The 18411-nt window shown below is 41.1% G+C and overlaps 2 protein-coding genes across 2 annotated transcripts in view; one reads left to right on the top strand and one right to left on the bottom strand.

Annotated features, from left to right (window-relative positions):
• The window catches only part of cerkl (ceramide kinase-like), a 20702-nt gene extending 5046 nt beyond the window's left edge, over window positions 1-15656 (top strand). Inside the window, 11 exon segments of the mRNA XM_063887245.1 lie at window positions 5799-5930; window positions 7093-7156; window positions 9250-9380; window positions 9520-9594; window positions 11039-11216; window positions 11540-11587; window positions 11846-11865; window positions 11949-12057; window positions 12170-12266; window positions 13894-14090; window positions 14493-15656. Of these exon segments, the coding sequence (XP_063743315.1) occupies window positions 5799-5930; window positions 7093-7156; window positions 9250-9380; window positions 9520-9594; window positions 11039-11216; window positions 11540-11587; window positions 11846-11865; window positions 11949-12057; window positions 12170-12266; window positions 13894-14090; window positions 14493-14571 (1130 nt within the window). The 3' untranslated portion in view covers window positions 14572-15656.
• itga4 (integrin alpha 4) overlaps window positions 15186-18411 on the bottom strand; it is a 19054-nt gene continuing 15828 nt past the window's right edge. Inside the window, exons 25-29 of the mRNA XM_063887244.1 lie at window positions 18221-18346; window positions 17779-17904; window positions 17521-17619; window positions 17221-17340; window positions 15186-16989 (exon numbers count right to left, since the gene is read on the bottom strand). Coding sequence (XP_063743314.1) covers window positions 16885-16989; window positions 17221-17340; window positions 17521-17619; window positions 17779-17904; window positions 18221-18346 — 576 coding nt within the window. The 3' untranslated portion in view covers window positions 15186-16884. The remainder of the gene's footprint in view (window positions 16990-17220; window positions 17341-17520; window positions 17620-17778; window positions 17905-18220; window positions 18347-18411) is intronic.

Raw genomic sequence — 18411 nt, 5'->3', positions numbered from 1 at the left:
ACATTTGGAGAGGCAGACAAATAGCTTGCCTGCCATAGTGACAGACAATAGAACAAGAGCAAATAGCTGCAACCACATAGGCGCATGCATCCACTGGTTTACGCAAACACAGCCTACATAAAATTATCCCGATGCTAAATTCCACCTCCTATTACTTTTCTGTGAACTGACAGACACATCTAAAAAGCTGCTGGTCACAGATAAAATGTTTTCACTGTTTAGACAAAATATTATGTCTGAATTCTATGAATACTTCAAGCAAAAGTACAGTAAAAAGAAAATATATGCCATTTGGAAAACAGAAATAATTTTCTATCACCCTGTTGATCACTCAGTATAATCAGGTGAGTCACAGTTACATCAGTAAAACTAATCTGCTAATCCACTGGAACAAAGAGACACAGATTATACGCACACAAACACGCACAAACACACTGCACTAAGCAGTCCTCAGTTAGGTGCTGTCAGCAATTGAATACTTGTTGTCTGCAAGAGAGATTAATTAGCTAAACTACTCGTCTACTCAAACACGTGTGTGTCCAATTCACTTTAGCTCACGACAAAAACCACACTATAGGGACACAAAACCTTAGCTGATGTACACCACAAGGTCAAATGTAAGGGGTTAGCCAGAGTTTACAGCCTCCATGCTGCTGGTTTCAGACTGTCCACCAGCAGAGATTTGCTCCCATTTAGCTGCAAGAGCATTTGTATGGTCTGACACTGTTGGGTGATATGGCTTACAGTTGGTTTTCCAGTTCATATCAAAGTTATGGAATGGTTTTGAGGTCAGAGACATGAATCCAGTTCTTTTACACCAAACTCGGAAAACAACAGACAGGATATCTATATCAAACTTAATTTCAAATGTGTAAACAAAAAGAAGCACTAGTTACTGTATTATTTTATAGAGTATTTGTTTGTATTTGTATTTGTTTGTGTTAACAATTGTCTAGGTGTAATGTAAGAAACAAACTAACAGAGACTTAATTAATCATCTCTCTCAGTTTTAGTCTGCCATGAAGCTCTGAATTGATTTCATCATTAACTTGCTTACCAACAAAATATAAGATAGCATGAAATAAGGAAACCAGTTTGATAAAGTTCTGCACGTTGCTGCAGAATGAAGTTCCCAGACGCTGGTTTCCCAGGTGCACTGCAGCAGGCGGTGTCTGGCTGAAATTTCCCCCACAATAGAAATGTTAGAGCGCTCTGTGTATGGATTTAACTCACACAAAACACAGTTTACATCTCAGGTTTTTTCTATTTCGACTGCAACAGAGGTGTTACAAGCTATCCATAAATGACGAGGTCAAAGGTCACACACACACTACCGTCGTTTTGTCACCATTGCAATTGGTCTGACACATTATCGCTGGTCACCTGTCTGTCTGTCCGTCCGTATGTCCATCAAACTAGATTACCTATGATGCCCTGCAGCAAAGTCACAACTTCTTTAAGTGTTTTCTTTTGGCCTCACGCTCACACACACACACACACACACACACACCCACACACACACACACACACACACACACCCACACACCCACACACACGAATGGTTCACAGGTCGTGTGTCAGCTCGCGTGGTCACACTGCACATCAAACTGTGAAGGCTTTTGTGACTTTACACACCGCGGCGAAGGAGTCCCTCTGTGTGTGTGAGTGAGTGAGTGAGTGTGTGTGTGTGTGTGTGTGTATGTGTGTGTGTGTGTGTGTGTGTTTGTGAAAGGTAAACAGTCGGCCGCTCTGCTGCTGTGCGGACATTAAGCCTATTTTCCAGCCAGAGGTCAGTGTGAAAAGCGCATTGTTGTGTGAATCGTGGCGTCGCGGAGCAGTCAGTCTCGCCGCCGCTGACACCACCGCCACTTCTTAACCTTCAGGTCCGAACATTCAGCCGCACAATGGTGAGCACAGAGCAGACACTTTCCGTTTCCAGAGCGTTACTTGCTGTGTGAAGCAGCTGCAGAACGCTGTGCAGAGAGTGAATGGCAGTCAGAGTGACAAAAGGCGGGCAGTGATGCTGTATAGAGTCTGTCTCCATACAACGCAGTCAGACGGTGAGATGGATTGACTGCAGTTGTTTAACAGCACAACAGACTGACAGGCCGGTGGCGGCGGTGGAGTTCACGGGACGGCCAGACTGAGTTCGCTCCAAGCCACCAGCGGCCATCGCAGCTCCTCCCAGATCAATTGTCTTGTCAATCTAACGTCAGTTTTCTGCTCCTTTTAGAGCAGTTTGTTTTCAGAGGGACAAAGTGAAATTAGTGGGAAGTGGTGATGGTCAGTCCGGTGGTACTGTAAGGTGTCTAAAGGTCAAAGTGATGACAATCTTTACCCAGCAGGTATGTGGTTTGATAGCGTTAATCAGATCCAAGCCCTTTGGTATCCCTCATAGAATATTATTAGGTTTTCCTTTTAGAATTTGCAATTAACTATAGGACCAAAAAAATCTTAAAGTCAAAGATGTTTTATCATTGAATTCTTGGCTAAGAAGGCAGAAACACAGTTTTAAGTATAATTTATATGAATGAAGGTTAAGTTTGAAATTTGGCCTTGGTCAGAGCAAGGGCCAAGAGGCCGTTTGCCCCCCCCGATTGTAATATTAAACACAACAATATCGTTTTTCTGAGGCAGACCAGAGATATTACCAACACAACCTGTTCTATCAAACAGTAAACATTGAGCTGTGTGTAGTTTTTACTTTTCTTTAATATGTATCTTGTACCCCGCGAGATGGTTGTACTTAATACTCTATAAACCGCTTTATGGCCGTGTGTGTGCTGCCCTGTGTTACATATTAACCTCTGGGTCTGTGAAGTCAGTGAGTGTCTCCATAGTGATGCAAGAAGAGAATCCAGTTCTCATATTCAGGTCGGAGGCTTAATTTGTTTGTCAGGAAACAAACTTTATGGTACAGCAGCACACATTCATACCCCCACTCCCAACCACTCAATCAATATACAGAGGGTGTATCAAATATGCAAAATAAAGGTTGTATCAAAGGTCAACCCCTTTGTACAGAACACCCTTTATTTGGCACAATGATTTTAATGCAACTTGGCAATTCAAAGGGTTTGTCGCCTGTCAGTCAATGTCTTAACAATTATTGCGCATGACATAGTGTACAGACATTTAGGGTCCAAAAGGATTAAACATATCATTTGGGTATACACATTCATGTCCCTCTCAGGATACATTTTTTAACGATGTTTGTGATCCCTTAATATCCAATACTTTGAAATATGATCAAATATTGGTAAAGCAAATGACCTTACCAGCCACCTGTTTCTATACACATCTTCCATTTGCAGATAAGCACAACTGAGTAGAACCATTCAAATATCAGAAGGAAATATTCAGAAAAAGGTTTATGGATGCATAGTAGTTCAGTTTCTTTTACATTCTGGAGTCCACTGGGAGGACTTGGTCCCCCCATGCTCAGCAGATTGATACCCTACTACTTTACTTCACAGACAATAACGACCAACTCTGCGTGGTTACAACGAATCATATGTTCACACCGAGCCTACATAGACACCATCTAGTGTCAAAATTGACCTCACATGGAACATTACAAACTCTACTTAGCTGTATTCTTAAAAATTTGCAAAGCAAGTTGTTGCATTTGCTTATACCCCTATATTACCTATGTAGCATGCAAATAAGCTATACAACAAACCTACCTTTTTTGACTCAAAACATTGTATTTTCCTAAACCTTACCAAGTAATTTTATATAATTGACAACTTTAACTACATGTTTACATTTACAACCATTTAAACTTAGGGCAAGGTGCAGTTCCTATTTTACCCTGTCTGAAGCATTATGATGGTTAATTATGAGTTTTGTTTCCACACATCCTATAGTATAGTTTACCTTTGAAGGTCTCCTATTATGCTCTTTTATGGCATATGTTATAAGAAAGTGCTGATTCTGTGACTGTCGCTTTAAATTTGAGCTGAGCTGAAGCTGGCCACGCCCCTTTGGAGCGTCGTGATCTCTCTGTCTGAAGAGAGAAGTTTCTAACGGAGAAACTCAGCTAAACGCTGCCGTGATTAAACGCCATATATTGTTCCAAACCACATCAAGCATTACTTCTGAAACACTTGTCAGTGTTTACCACTAGAACAGTAACATTATATGTATTATATTTACAACAACTCTAAGTCCCTCCTGCAGACATCCTGCACAGACACACAGAGGTGCTGCGGAGGGGATTCAGCACATATTTATGTATAAAAGAATGCAAAAAGTGCATTTTGCATAATAGGGGACCTAAGTCTCATGTCTAAATCATGACTAAATCAGTAGACCGGATCAATCCAGAGAATCTGATCAAACTGGACGTTTAAAGCCTTTAATTGATTACTTCTGTCTGCTGACCTGAGGGTGAGTCTGCAGCAGAATATAATTTTGTCTAGCATTTTCGGTTTTTCAGTCAGAAACTCAACACTTCTGCTTGACAACACTGGGATTGTTTACCATGGCAATGTTTTAGCAACGCCATAGTAACCTGCCGCTAGCCGGGAGTGGGAGATGATCTGACGGATACTTGATCTGTCTACATGTACCTGTCTGTCTGCATTTCTTCTTAAAGACATATCAACACATTTAATGACCTCATCTCCTCTCAGACCGTGTGTGTGTGTGTGTGTGTGTGTGTGTGTGTGTGTGTGTGTGTGTGTGTGTGTGTGTGTGTGTGTGTGTGTGTGTGTGTGTGTGTGTGTGTGTGTGTGTGTGAGGGATAGAGACACAGGCCTTAAGTTTTAAGGGACATGAGTTATTATATTATTTTAATTATTTAGTTATTAACAGCATGAGCAGTGTTATTTTGGTATATGAATGTCCACATTTTAGCAAACTGGCACCATTAAAAGTTTGCCAAGATAGCAAAATGTTGGGTCGGGTCTATATCTATTGGGGGCACCAAAGGGGGCGAGCTTCTGGTATTGGTGGGCATCCAGTAGAGAGAAAAGTGGTAGGGGTGCAGGGTGACTCCTGGTGAACCTGGTCCATGCTGTGGGGTGTAAGGGATGGCAGGAGGTGCACTGTGTGTGAGTGTGTGTGGGGTCATTATCAGGGCGAGGTCACAGCCATCTGGGAACAGATTATAGTAATGATGTGGATAATGGAGCTGGTGTGTGTGTGTGTGTGTGTGTGTGTGTGTGTGTATTGATCCATGCAGGTCTACGGGGATTTATAATGCGGTCTCTAAATCGGCCTAATGATGAGCTGAACAGGGGGTCTTGGGTGTGTGACTGTAGTTTGGAGTCGATACCATGTAACCACAGACACACACTCACACCGTCTACCAGTGTTGATGATGTCAACGATATGCTGAATGTTTTGCTCCAAACGGGCCTCCTCCATGTTAGAAGAGTACAGAGGGGTCTTTCTTCTCTTCTAAGTACCATCTTCAATTCATAACCATGACATTTACTGGTACGTTTTTTTAGTTTATGTGACAAGTGCAAGTTCATTGCAGATTCAAACTAAAATCATATGTAGGATTTTGGCCTGAGTATAGACGGTTAATTATGGTGGATTACAGAGTATAGTAATCTCTGTTTATTCCAGATAACAGTGATCAGTAATGACTGTCTGTAAATGCTGCAACAATGATTAATTCCATTATTAATCATCAGTTGATTATGCAGTATAGGCTAATGATATAAAAAGCCTTGAAAAACAGCATAACATCAGAGCTATAAAGTTCACACCATGAAGACTGGAACCAGCTTCCAAACAGATTCGGACAAATTGAGACAACATTTTTTGTCCGTTTGTGTGTGCAGGGCCCAGCAGTCGTCCAAGGTATCTAAAGGTGTTCATCAACCCCAGCAGCCACAAGAAGGAGGCCGTTCACATCTACAGAGAACACGTGGCTCCGCTCTTCAAGATGGCTGACGTCCGCACTGACATCACCGGTTAGCTATTTTTTATTCATCTACTGATCATCTTCACAACAAACAACAGTGATTATTATCAACTCATTATTATAACACCCTTAGTTTTACTTTCAGATCCTTTCACACCTCATATATTGTATTAAAACTTTGAGGGAGTGTGGCAAAACTGTCCCTCCATCTATATTGATATAAGAGAAGACAATGTGAAATCAGTGTATGTGTGTGTGTGTGTGTGTGTGTGTGTGTGTGTGTGTGTGTGTGTGTGTGTGTGTGTGTGTGTGTGTGTGTGTGTGTGTGTGTGTGTGTGTGTGTGTGTGTGTGTGTGTGTCCAAAGGTCAGAGTTAATGGCAGTCTCTAGTCGCTAAGTAACCTGATACAGGGGGCGGAGCTTAGCCCATCTGTTGGGACAGAGAAGCAACCTGCTCCTCTCCTCTTTTCTCCTGACTCCATCTCCTCCTCTTTTGATATTCCATATAATGCTTTCCAATGATCTCCCTGTCTCCTCATCTCTCTTGTTTCATCTCCATGCCTCTGATCCTTTTTTATCCTCTTCCCTTGTTCCCTCGCCTGTCCTTTCCTTTAATCCTCGTCACATCATCTCCTCTCCCTTTTTCTTCTTTCTCGTCTCCCAACCAAAAAATCCCTTTCTTGTTTTCGTCCCTTTTCCCTTTATCTAATCTCCCCTTCTCTTATCTGCTCTCTTGTTTCCTATCATCTGATATTTTCTCCTGGCTACCTCAGCTTTTTTCTTCCTCCTCATGCCTTCTTTTTTTTCATCTTCTTCAGTTTCCCTTTTCTACCTTCCTCTTCTCCACCTCATATCTTCTCTTCTACTCCTCTAACCTCAGCTCTCCTCTCCTTTTGCTTATTCTCCTCTCATCTCCTGTCTCTCTGTTTATCCCTTTATCTCTCCTGGTCTCCTTTCCTTCCTGCTTTCCTCCTCTCAGCAGATGGTGTGATATCCGTTGTCCCACTTTTTTTTTGGCAGCCATCGAACACACACTCTTGTACATGTGACCACACACATACATGAACACTTTATCTCTGTCCATCTCAGTGTCTCTCCATCTGTTTCACTCTCTGTTTCCCCCACTCTCCTCCCCTCTTTGTCTTCCCGTCTCTCTCTCTCTCTCTCTCTCTCTCTCCTCCTGTCTCTTTCTCTTCCTGTCTCACTCTCCAGTGACGGAGAGGAAGGGTCATGCTCTCTCAGTGATGAAGGAATGCAAGCTGGATGGATATGATGGGTTAGTTTTTTCCCCTCTCCTTTGAGTTTACATTTTAAATTGTTTACAGGGCTCAAAATAAATAACTCTTCTTTACTCTAAACTTGTTGCTATAATTCTAATTTGTTGCGGAACATTGGATCCCCTATACTCCACATACTGTCATAAGGAAGGAAGATTAGTTAATAAATATTGAATTAACATTTCAAGGTTGGAGTGATTATTTGCAAAGGTAGCATTAATGTGATTTGGAGAAGGTATTTTCCCAGGTTTAAGGGTGCTTCAGTTAAGTTTTTAATAATCTCATTATGGATCAAATATAGCCCTGATGACGACATACATTATATAGTCCTACAAGACTGAAGTTTAAGGTCTGTGTGTACTTGTCCATGTTTAACATGAGCCAGGCCATACAACATTGATAGCAATTACATCACACCACAACAGGTATTATATACCCAGATGCAGAAAAGAAAAAAATATATATATATTCCACAATGGGATGGGATCGGTTCAGGATATTGCCTCAAATGCTATTTCAGTTACTGGATGTGATACGAGGATTAATATGTAAAGTCCCTTTCGCATGAATAATGATAAAGCTGCCCACTGTTTCTATTAAAGTGTAAGGTAACAAGTCAACATGTTGTTCTCAAACGTCTTCCTCCCACAACAGTCTACACTGAACCCGATAATTAGACAGCAGTTCAGAGACTGACACTGAAACACACTGACACAGACTGATAACACACACAAACTAAGACTAACACAGACACAGGTAAATCACTAACATCTAACTGAATCTTTCTCTAAACTAAAAGTGCAAATCATATTTATGCTTTAAAGAGATACAATATCACTTATTTAAATGAAAATACACTGATCAAACCTTCATCATTACTATCTGTGATCAGTGTGTGTGTGTGTGTGTGTGTGTGTGTGTGTGCGTGTGTCTGTAAGCAGCTTTTCTGCTCAGGCCTCATAAAGCTTAATGTGCTTAGAGAAGATTAGCTCAGCGTTGCTAAGCTAGCTGCTGAGTTTGTATGTGTGAGTGTGTGTATGTGTGTGTGTCTGTGTGTGTGTGTGAAGCTGCTTGGGTGAGGATTTGGTTGAAACCTACATTTGCCAATTAGGCTGGCTGTCACCGTGGTGACCGGACTTTCAGGTAATCCCATACACCAGAGGAGGGGGAGGGGGCGGAGTCTGTTTACTTCACATTTACTGGAAGCACCAACTCTGAGGAGGAAGCTTCTCATGTTTACATCCTAAAAAGTTCCTTAAACTAATAATTATAATAATATTTATTATTATGCATGCAGAATGCAACAGTATTCATGTTGACTCCATTTGATACCATAAACCATACATTTTTGTGAGAATTTATTAATTATTTAAGGCATTCAACTGAAAATGTAAACTAAATTCCCAGAAACAACATTAGATGGTAAACTTATCTTTTTAAATAAAGTCCTGAAACTAAAGCATTAAATCCTGTATTTATGAATTAAATTAGTTTCCACCTTCCACTGAAATGATCTTGTCCCTCCAAAACTAAATCCGTCCTCTGGCCTGTGTTTTGTGAGTATTAGGTTGATTATGGTTACAACTGCTTTTCATTTCTTTTGAATTTTCCATACCAAAGCTTTTGTAACAATGCCAAAATAATAGTTTATGATATTTTGCTTTCAGAATTTTTTTTTTCAATAAACAAAGCCAATGTTGTTAAATGTCTTTATGTTTTTAATCAAATACAGTTTAAAATGGGTTTCATTTTGGTTTGGATAAGGATGTGTATGTAAACAAAACTACGATAATGACTTACAGTGTCAGCTTTATATACTCGACACCAAATAAAGTATTGCGGCTTGATACCCAGCACTTTCCAGTGCTTTTTTCAGTAAAATATTCAGCAATGGTTCCTGTGGAGAAGCCATGCCACCTGCTGGAGGACCAGGGACCTAAAGGATAACTAAAGACCCCAGAAATAAAACATATCTATGAGTGATCAATGTCACCTGTCTGCCAATAGAAATAGACATTAGTCCAGAGGGTAGTTGGGACAGCTCTAGAGAGCCTTAAATAATTGTCTACCTGTGTGCTTGTCTGTCCCTCAGGGTGGTGTGTGTTGGTGGGGACGGGTCGGTGGCGGAGCTGTGTCACGCTCTGGTCGTCAGAGCTCAGCTGGATGCTGGATCACCAGAGAAACCAGTGACAGCAGTGCTGCCTCTTGGAATCATTCCTGCTGGTGAGAGACAGGACACACCCTCAGACAGATCCACAAAAACTGTAAACTAACTCTGCGCAGAAATATATACACATACAGTATATCAACCTTTTTGTAGAACGGCCGGGATGTCTCATTAGCTGTTGGTTCATCTTGACAGGTTCTACAGACGTGGTTTCCTGTTCTGTTCATGGTGTCAGAGATCCAGTCACTGCAGCCCTGCACATTGTCCTCGGTAAGTTCAACCTGTTCTAGATCCAAAGATACAACGTGCAGGATCGTTAGTCATATTGTCCTGGGTTGATTCTTGTTCTACATCTATAGTTATCTCGCATAACATTGGTTTTACCTGTGTCGAGCGTTACAGGGATTGGTTGATGGTCATTCAGTTTGAAAATAAACAAAAGTACAGACAGACAGATGTCTAACAGCAGGATCAGTTTCCCTCTAAATCACAGGTCTACGCTGCTACCCGCCCACTTCACCTTTCAGGTACACCTGCAGACCAATCAGCTGGTGGGCTGCTGTGTCTGAATGAATGAAAGCTGTAGGTGGGACGGTGCTTCATTAACACTAGTTAAGTGAGAGAGTGTGTGTGTGTGTGTGTGTGTGTGTGTGTGTGTGTGTGTGTGTGTGTGTGTGTGTGTGTGTGTGTGTGTGTGTGTGTGTGTGAGAGAGACAGATGGTAGTATTCTTGACACATATAATTCCTGAACAATAGGAAACAGTTAAACTGGAAGCTGTTCCCACAGACCGAGGTGAGTTCAGGTGAATTAGCGACTCCACCAAAGTGAACATACCTGACCTCAGTTACCCCTCAGTGTGTCTGTCATGTATGTATGTTAAATATGAAGCTACAGCCCGAAGCTTAGCTTGAAATAAAGACGGGAGGTCCACACATCTTCCGTCACAGACTGAAAACCCACATATTTGGACTGTACCATCGCCATGTATAAAATAAGCATTGGTTACACTTTTGAGAAGCGCTGCAGGTTTGATATCACTGACACACTGACTGTGAGACACACACACACACATCATGCCATATGGAGAGGAAATCAGATTCTATCCAGAAAGACAGACAGGCAGTCAGAGAGACAGGTGGGCAGACAGCAGTTCAGTAGGTTACAGCAGGTATGCGTCCAGATGGCACGATGTGTGTGTGTGTATTGCTTGTGCTATATTCACAGCCTGTGGGAAAAAATAAATCAATTAAATCAAAGTAGAAGGTTGACGTCACGAAATATTTCATGTGACTTCGATCTTCATTTTTTTAAGTTGCCTTAACTGTAAACACAATCAAATAGTTCAGAGTAATTTAAAAGAGAATTTCACCCATTTTTTACAATCATCTAAAAGCATTGAAAAAATAGATTCAATTGAACAGATGTAACGGTCTTCTTAAATTAGCTGCTGTAGAGTCTGTTCCCTAATGCAAAGGGATCATTTTACAGAATCTATAGATTAACACACACACACACACACACACACACACACACTGACCTCTTTCAGTCACCCATATTTGGAATGCTGCCGCTCATTATTATTAATGAGCTTCTCACCATACGACCACTTGGCCTATGTACAGGCTGTGTGTGTGTGGAGGGTCCCAAGCTTAATAAATATTCATAATCATTCATAATCTTTCATCATTATTCCTTCTCCCCCTCTGTCTGCAGGTCACTTGCAGCAGGTGGACATGTGCAGCTTCTCGTCTCTCGGTCAGTCGGTGCATTTCGGTTTTTCCGCCATGTTTGGTTTTGGTGGACAGTGCTTAGCGCGGGCGGAGAAGAAGAGGTGGATGTCCTCATCGCGGAGACGAGAGTACGCCCTGGTGAAGACGCTGGCTAGGCTGAGGTAAAACACAGAAATAGACATTATGTTTTGTATATAGTAAGTTAGATGACCTTTTTATATCTTTCATAGGATTTGAAGACAATTGAATTATCATTAAAAACTACACACAACATTCATCACCCATTAAAAGCCATTCTGAAAAGGTGAAGATTTGTGATTGGACGAATTGGTGCGGACTCAAATGTGTTTTGGATTCAAGGGTTTAGGTTATATGTAGAATATAAAATGTTCCTGAGTTTAAATCGAAATAAATATGCCACAGAAGTTTGTCAAGACTCCCAGAACTCTTATTCTGGTTTTGTTTTGTTTTCCGTCTCTCTCAGACCAGAGGACTGTCAGTTGTCCTTTCTACCAGCGAAGAAGTCAATCAGGTGAGGAACATGAGCAACCTGTGGAACAGCGCATTAGTGGTCATTACAAGGCTCTGTAATAGATTATTTACCTGGGAACATTTCACACAAATGCTTTCTGTTTATATGAACGATTTCTAATCGGGAGTAAAAGAAGAGTACATTACTGTGCGTGTAAACTTGAATGTAGAAGGGAAATATGAATGTGTTTATACATTTAGGTGTCTTATATTGATTGTCTGTCATGTTTAAAACTAAATATGATCTCCTCTTTCTCAGAGACAAGGAGCCAGATTCAGGTGAGAACGGTACTGGTTCAGATTTCTGTCTCTGTTGAACTAGTTTGATTTACCATTTTTCCATTTGTGATCGGTTGATGCAGAAGTGGATGAGTCCTGGATGACCAATCAGGGCTTGTATCTGAGCATCAGCATCATGTCCGTCCCCTGTTTGAGCCCACACACACCTCGAGGTCTGGCTCCTAACACCAGGTACATGACCAGCAGATCTGGGAATGTTGTGACAGTGAACGCACCAGGCTGCAGGTTTATTTCATCTTGTTTCTGCTACTGAACGTACTCTTCCACTTCCTGTTTGTGACAGTTTGGCAAATGGGAGCGCAGCATTGATCGCAGTCGGAAACACTTCCAGGTCAGAGTTCATCAAACACCTGAAGAGATACAGCAGCTCGAGTGGACAGGTGAGAGCAGCTGTCGATCAAAATCGTTCAAAACACAATGGAAAATAATATGAATACATTTTAAACTTTAGTTTTAGTTTTTTTTAAACATGGGTTTTGGATGTTTCGTATTTCTTTTATTAATGCAACAAGGTAAACTGTTGAGTTTCAAATGTGTAAATAATACAATTATGCAATAGCTTGTATTTGGACATGCTCATTAGTTTTAGGAACACTCAAGTTTCTGTTTAAGTGCTTTTAATGGATTATTGATTTTGGAAGTACTCCTCAATTGATTTCTCAGAATTCTGCTCAGTGAGTTCAAACAAAAGAAATACCAAAGAGACATTCGTAAGTAGAAATGATGAAAAATGTAAGACTTTTGAATACATTTCAAACAAAAGATGAGACAATTAGCAGTCGCCGAAGTTAGTATTAAGTGAATACATCCTTAACATCTATCTATATTTGTGATATCTCATTTCTAATTATGTGAAATTTCTTGTTTTGTTTTATGCTGCTGCAACGTCAACATTTCCCAGTTTGGGATCAATAAAGTACATCTTATCTTATCTTAAGCTTTGAGAGTTAAAAACAGTTCGACAATAACAGGTATATTTAGGCACACGTGGCCCATATCGAAAATGTACCCGGCTATCCTTAAAGTAAGTTCTATCACTCGGCCTGGCCATCGTACAGGCTCCTCCTCTCAGAGTAAAAATAAACAAACGTAGTCATTGAGTAGATTAGCCTGAGAGACTGCAGACTAACCCACTTACTATAGATACGGACTGTGTGGCATTCACTGTCCTGCAGAGTAGACAGGCTGTTTACTCACTGACCTACATCCTGACGGAGAGACGGACAGCTCAGGGAAAAACATGACAAGATGGAGCTGACATGTAACCATGAGGACCCCCAGTTCAGTCCCCAAGTCGACATTGAACCTCACGTTTAATCTATTCCCATGCCTTCTCAAATCCAACTAACAATCCAAACTTCAAACAATTAAGTTTACTATAATTTAGGACAAAGAAGAGCTTTTCATTTTCATATTTTGAATCTGTAATTATAGGTTGAAGCAAACTCCCACAGACCGTCCTGCAAACTTAAAAAAACAACAACATTAATTTTCAATGTTTTGAGTATGTTTGCAACTTTTGATCTAGCTTGAAAAAAAAAAAACAGAGGAGGAAAGACAGAAAGGAGTGTCTGTCTTTCCTCCTCTGTTTTTCTTTTTTTTCTGTCTGTCTGTCTGTCTGTCTGTCTGTCTGTAAGTCTTTGCTGCCCCCTGTTGGAGCCTCATGGTGTTAAAGAAGACAAACAAGGACAGTACACAGGAAGAACTCCTGTGACCTGTCCAGATTAACAACCTGATTAAAGAGGATCTTGACAAGCTTCTGACCTGAGGACACCCCCCCCCCCCCCCCCCCCCCCCCCCCCCCCCCCCACACACACACACACACACACACACACACACACACACACACACACACACACACACACACACACACACACACACACACACACACACACACACACACACACACACACACACACACACACACACACACACACACACACACACACACACACACACCTACACACCTGTCTGTTAGTTACTTACTGTCTGATTGACCCGCTGCAGTTTAGCTTCTCATTCGTGGAGACGCATGACGTGTCCGCAGTAAGGATCCGCCCTCGGTCGCTGGTGGCCTGGCCGGAGGAGGAGAGTGAAGAAGAGGGTGAGTCCAAAACCTCACCAATCATCCAATCAGAGGCAGCAGCCTTCCCCTGGAACATCGATGGAGAGTTGATGGAGATCGCTAACGAAGTGCTCGTCAGGTATCACTTAAAATCTTTATTCTCATCATAAATAATATCAACAATAAAATGATGCTACGGGAAACAGGGTGGATAATCATGTATTGATAACACTGACAATGTATTTTTATACATGTATAAATTGTTAGGTATTTATAATTTAAATCGATCAATAGTATATTTGAGTCATTATTGGGCAAAAATTCCATAATTATCTTTCAAAAATGTGTTATTTGATTGGTACCCAGGTGAAACCAGTTTATTAAAAAGGCTAAACAACAAAGAATGCTAGAATTAGAAATTACAGCGCTAATCTGGAAGCTCTCCCACAATTTTTGCCCAATGACACCAAACGGCCCGCCCCAGCTTTAAACGAACACTGTGTTTCTAAAGTGCATTTGTGCGTGTCCCTGGTGCGTTCAGGGTCCACCCGCGGCTCATCACTCTGTACGGGGAGGAGGTGGACGAGTCCGAGTCGACCGTCTCCTGCAGCTGCATTTGAGTCCACAAGAGGGGACAAAGACACATTGCCATGGTAACAACAATGACTCCACAGTGCCCTCCTGGGTCGTTTCCATCGCGATGTGAACTAACGTAGAAAGTTTTATCAAAGTAGCATCAGAGCTTTGCAGCTGCCTGTTTACGTCATGTTAAAGCTGTATTGATTGGTCTTAATTTTATTTGATTACTGCAGCTTTAATAACGTCACTTTTTAAGCTCATTTTAACTACGTGTGCTTTATGAGGTCTAAACCTGACTGATGAGGATAACCATTGTTTTATTTTCATTTAAATTAACGTCTACATTTTGGAAGATTTTACTAACAAGCTCTTCTCAGATGGCTATAATTTACCAATGCCTATTTTTATATTATCTATTTTCATTTTGTTTTACCTTTCCAGTTTTGGGTTCTGCTGCAGAGAATATATGCAAAGTTAAAATGATTGAAAAAAATATAACGTTTGTGTTAAATGTTGACTTTTTGTAGCTTTTTGTACAGATGAGCAGAACCAGCCCTAGGTGTCCAAAGACTGTAATATTTGAATATGACCTTTTTATTACATTATTTTGATAAAGCAGTCTTTTTTTTAGAGTAACAGATGAAAACTATACAAGTTGTTTAAATAGAAAACCCTTCATTTTAATAGAAAAGTGTTGCTAAAAGCAGTGAGACTCCAGTGCAGAACAACTTTACATAAACAAAAACATACTCATAATTAAAATAGTAAGATATTTCTGTGTGATGTGCATTTGTATTAAATAAACATAATGGAAGGAAGCGGCTGGCCTGATTATCAAACATTTCTTCAAGTAGTCATTCAACATTCAACCCTGTGGCTCCCCGGGTTTATGCTGCATATTCACAAAGATAGTTTAGCTTGCATCAAAAAGCAGTTTGCCAAAAAAATATTATTTAATTTCTCACATACTTATCTTTGAGTATCCTAAAAAGCGCTCTATAATTTAAATGTGTCAGAATAAAGGGGAGGTCTTTGTGACTTGCACTGGCTGGTCACAACCCGAGAGCAAACCCACCAATCATGCAACTCGAAAACGAAATATCTGAAGTAGTATTGAATATCACTCGACCTGGCCATTCTACAGGCTACCTCACTGAACAGCTGCCCGTTCTTTCTACACTGACGTAGCCGTCACTAGTGACCAAATTCTAGCAAGAAATTTCTTTGAGAGCTTAAATTGGTTTTACCTCCAAGAAAACTGACTGAAGGGTAAAAACACAGTGATGGTGTTTTGCTTTAAAACACGTTAAAAAGCTGTGAACCAGCAAATCACAGCACCCATCCCTTCTTCTGTTCTGACGTTAGGTGTGTGTGTTGACAGCCAATACGGTGTTGGTCATCAAATAAGAAGGATAATGTACACAGACAAAAGGATGTTTTACAGAAAGCGACGCACGGGCCACACTGCCTACCTCTTCAGGTAACAGGTATACGAAAATGTAGCCAGCTGTGCTTAAAGTAAGTTGTATCACTCGACCCGTTCTTTCTACATTGAGTTAGCCGTCACTAGTGACCAATTTATGGAGGATGCAATTCAATGCAATTTCCAGATCGTGGTCCCGCAGAAATTTCACATTAAAAGCCTGAAGGGATTCGATCTTAAGAAGCTCTTGAGGGCTTTTAATTTGAAACAGAAACGGGTTGAGAAATAAAAAATGTAAAATGTTAGCTGGTACTTGTTCTTCAAATATAGAAATTGTGGGGCAGCTACAAAAAGGTGCCCTGCACACTGGTTGCTCAGGTAGTCAGTGTGGCCGAGGCGTGATGAGCCAATCAGAGGCCAGGTTTCCATCGCTTGTGATCAAAGGTCATCAGAAAGTCTCTTCCTTTGGCTTGTTTCCTCTTCAGAGTCAAAATGGCGGTCATTGATAACTGTCACAGGTGATGCTGCATCCCAGGAAGCTCTAAGGCCTTCAGATTGTTTCAGGTTCACTTCCCTTTTATTAATCCTCCATCCATTGCTGCCTTCTTTTCAAGTCTTTGAGCCGGTCTGTTTTTGTTAAGGCACATCCGGCAAAATAGTTTTAAAGGTCAGGTTCAGGAGGCGTTCACTCGAGACATTTCATCATCAGTCAAACGGGTGTCACGACGGTTGTGAAACCAGCTGACTCAGTCTGGACAGATTTCATCAGCCGATGATGTCTAACGGCAACTTTCTACTGCTTTTGAATGAATTAGATAGCCATATTTTCACACAGCACTCCATCCATCAGCACACATGTCTCATTGAATCTGTTGCACAGTCACAATGTGAACTCCCTCCTGTGGTTAGAGGTCAGAGGTCACAGTCGGGGTTAGGAAGTGCTCTCTGTCTTGTCGTTTTTAGGAACGTAGTCCCAGCTGTCTCTCTTGAACTCTTCCTCCTCTTCTTTCTGGAACTCCCTCTTAAAGAAACCAGCCTGAGAGACAGACAGGTGGAGAGACATTAGAGACACAGGCATACAATTGCAATTTGTCAATTATTGGACCCTCAGAATTTCTGCAGATTTGAAATGAAGAGATTTTGTGAGAAAAAAGGAGGCATATTTCATTCTGCGATGTTCATTATGTTGCAATATTCTGCGTTTTATCAGTAAATAATATTATCATATACAGGACAATATATTCTAATGCATAAAACTAATATTTACCTTCCACAAACACCAGATGAGAGCAGCCAAGATCGTCAGACCCAAAACTAAACTGATGACGATGATGAAGACCTTTACTGCCGTTGAGGGTTTCTGGGTAAAAAGAGCTTCCACCACCACCTGGAAATATACATCAACATTAATCAAATGTAGGATTATTCCTCACTCCTAAACTATGCAGGAGATAGAAGCCCAGTAAAGGAAAAAGTACCGAAATGGAAACACATTTGAAGGGTGAAGCACGCTCCAGATGTTGCATGAGTTTATCTCAGCAGGGTTTATGGTATCCAGGTGTGTTACCTGTGCTGCCGGATGTTCATGAAGGAAGACGTTGTGAGGGCTTTCTGTGGGGTTTGACATCAACGCTGTGCTCTCCAACCTCATGACACCATGTCGACCCTAAGATGGAAACATACACAAGGAGTTTAAGTAACATCAGACTCCATTTTCTACATAAAGTGCCGTTGTGGTGTTTTTATGGCCAGCTATGGAATTATCATTGCCATTAACCTTTGGGTATTTCAAAATGTTATTTATATTTGGAAAGTTGTCTGTTACCGGAGCTTGCAGTAGAACAGTCGGGTTCAGTCTGATCTCCAGTTTAATTATGGCATCTCCTCCCACCTCCAGGGTACCGAGACGACACACCAACCGCTCACACAGCTCATCTTCACGAGCACAGAACTGCACAAACATAGAAAAATACAAAAGTTTTAACACTTATTTAACAAATTCCAGAAAGATCAGTCCATGACTTCACCCAATATTAGTCGCATGTCAGCTGAATTCTACGTTTTCTGATTGGATGTTTCCTACACTGATGCTTCATGGGATTTGTAGTTGACTTCTCCCCTCAAGTGAACCCAGTCTTGTGAAGCCCATAGCTTCTTAATCAATGGAGCACTTTGTACAAGTGATTTTTGCGCGTGTGTGTGTGTGTGTGTGTGTGTGTGTGTGTGTGTGTGTGTGTGTGTGTGTGTGTGTGTGTGTGTGTGTGTACCATTCTACGGCTGGAGGTGGAAGAGAAGAAGAAGACGATCTGTTTGATGAAGGAAGCTTCAGGGACGTCACAGTCCTCGATGACTGAAATAGTTGTGTCACTGATCGAACACACACCGTGAGACGACTGTAGGGAGAGAACATTGATAGATCTATGAATACACACACTTAAATGTACCTTTTTTAAGACAA

The sequence above is a fragment of the Eleginops maclovinus genome, chromosome 7, assembly GCF_036324505.1.
Source record: "Eleginops maclovinus isolate JMC-PN-2008 ecotype Puerto Natales chromosome 7, JC_Emac_rtc_rv5, whole genome shotgun sequence".
NCBI classification, from domain to species: Eukaryota; Metazoa; Chordata; class Actinopteri; order Perciformes; family Eleginopidae; genus Eleginops; species Eleginops maclovinus.
Note: the sequence above shows the minus strand (reverse complement) of the source record. Positions and strands in the feature narration are given on the sequence as shown.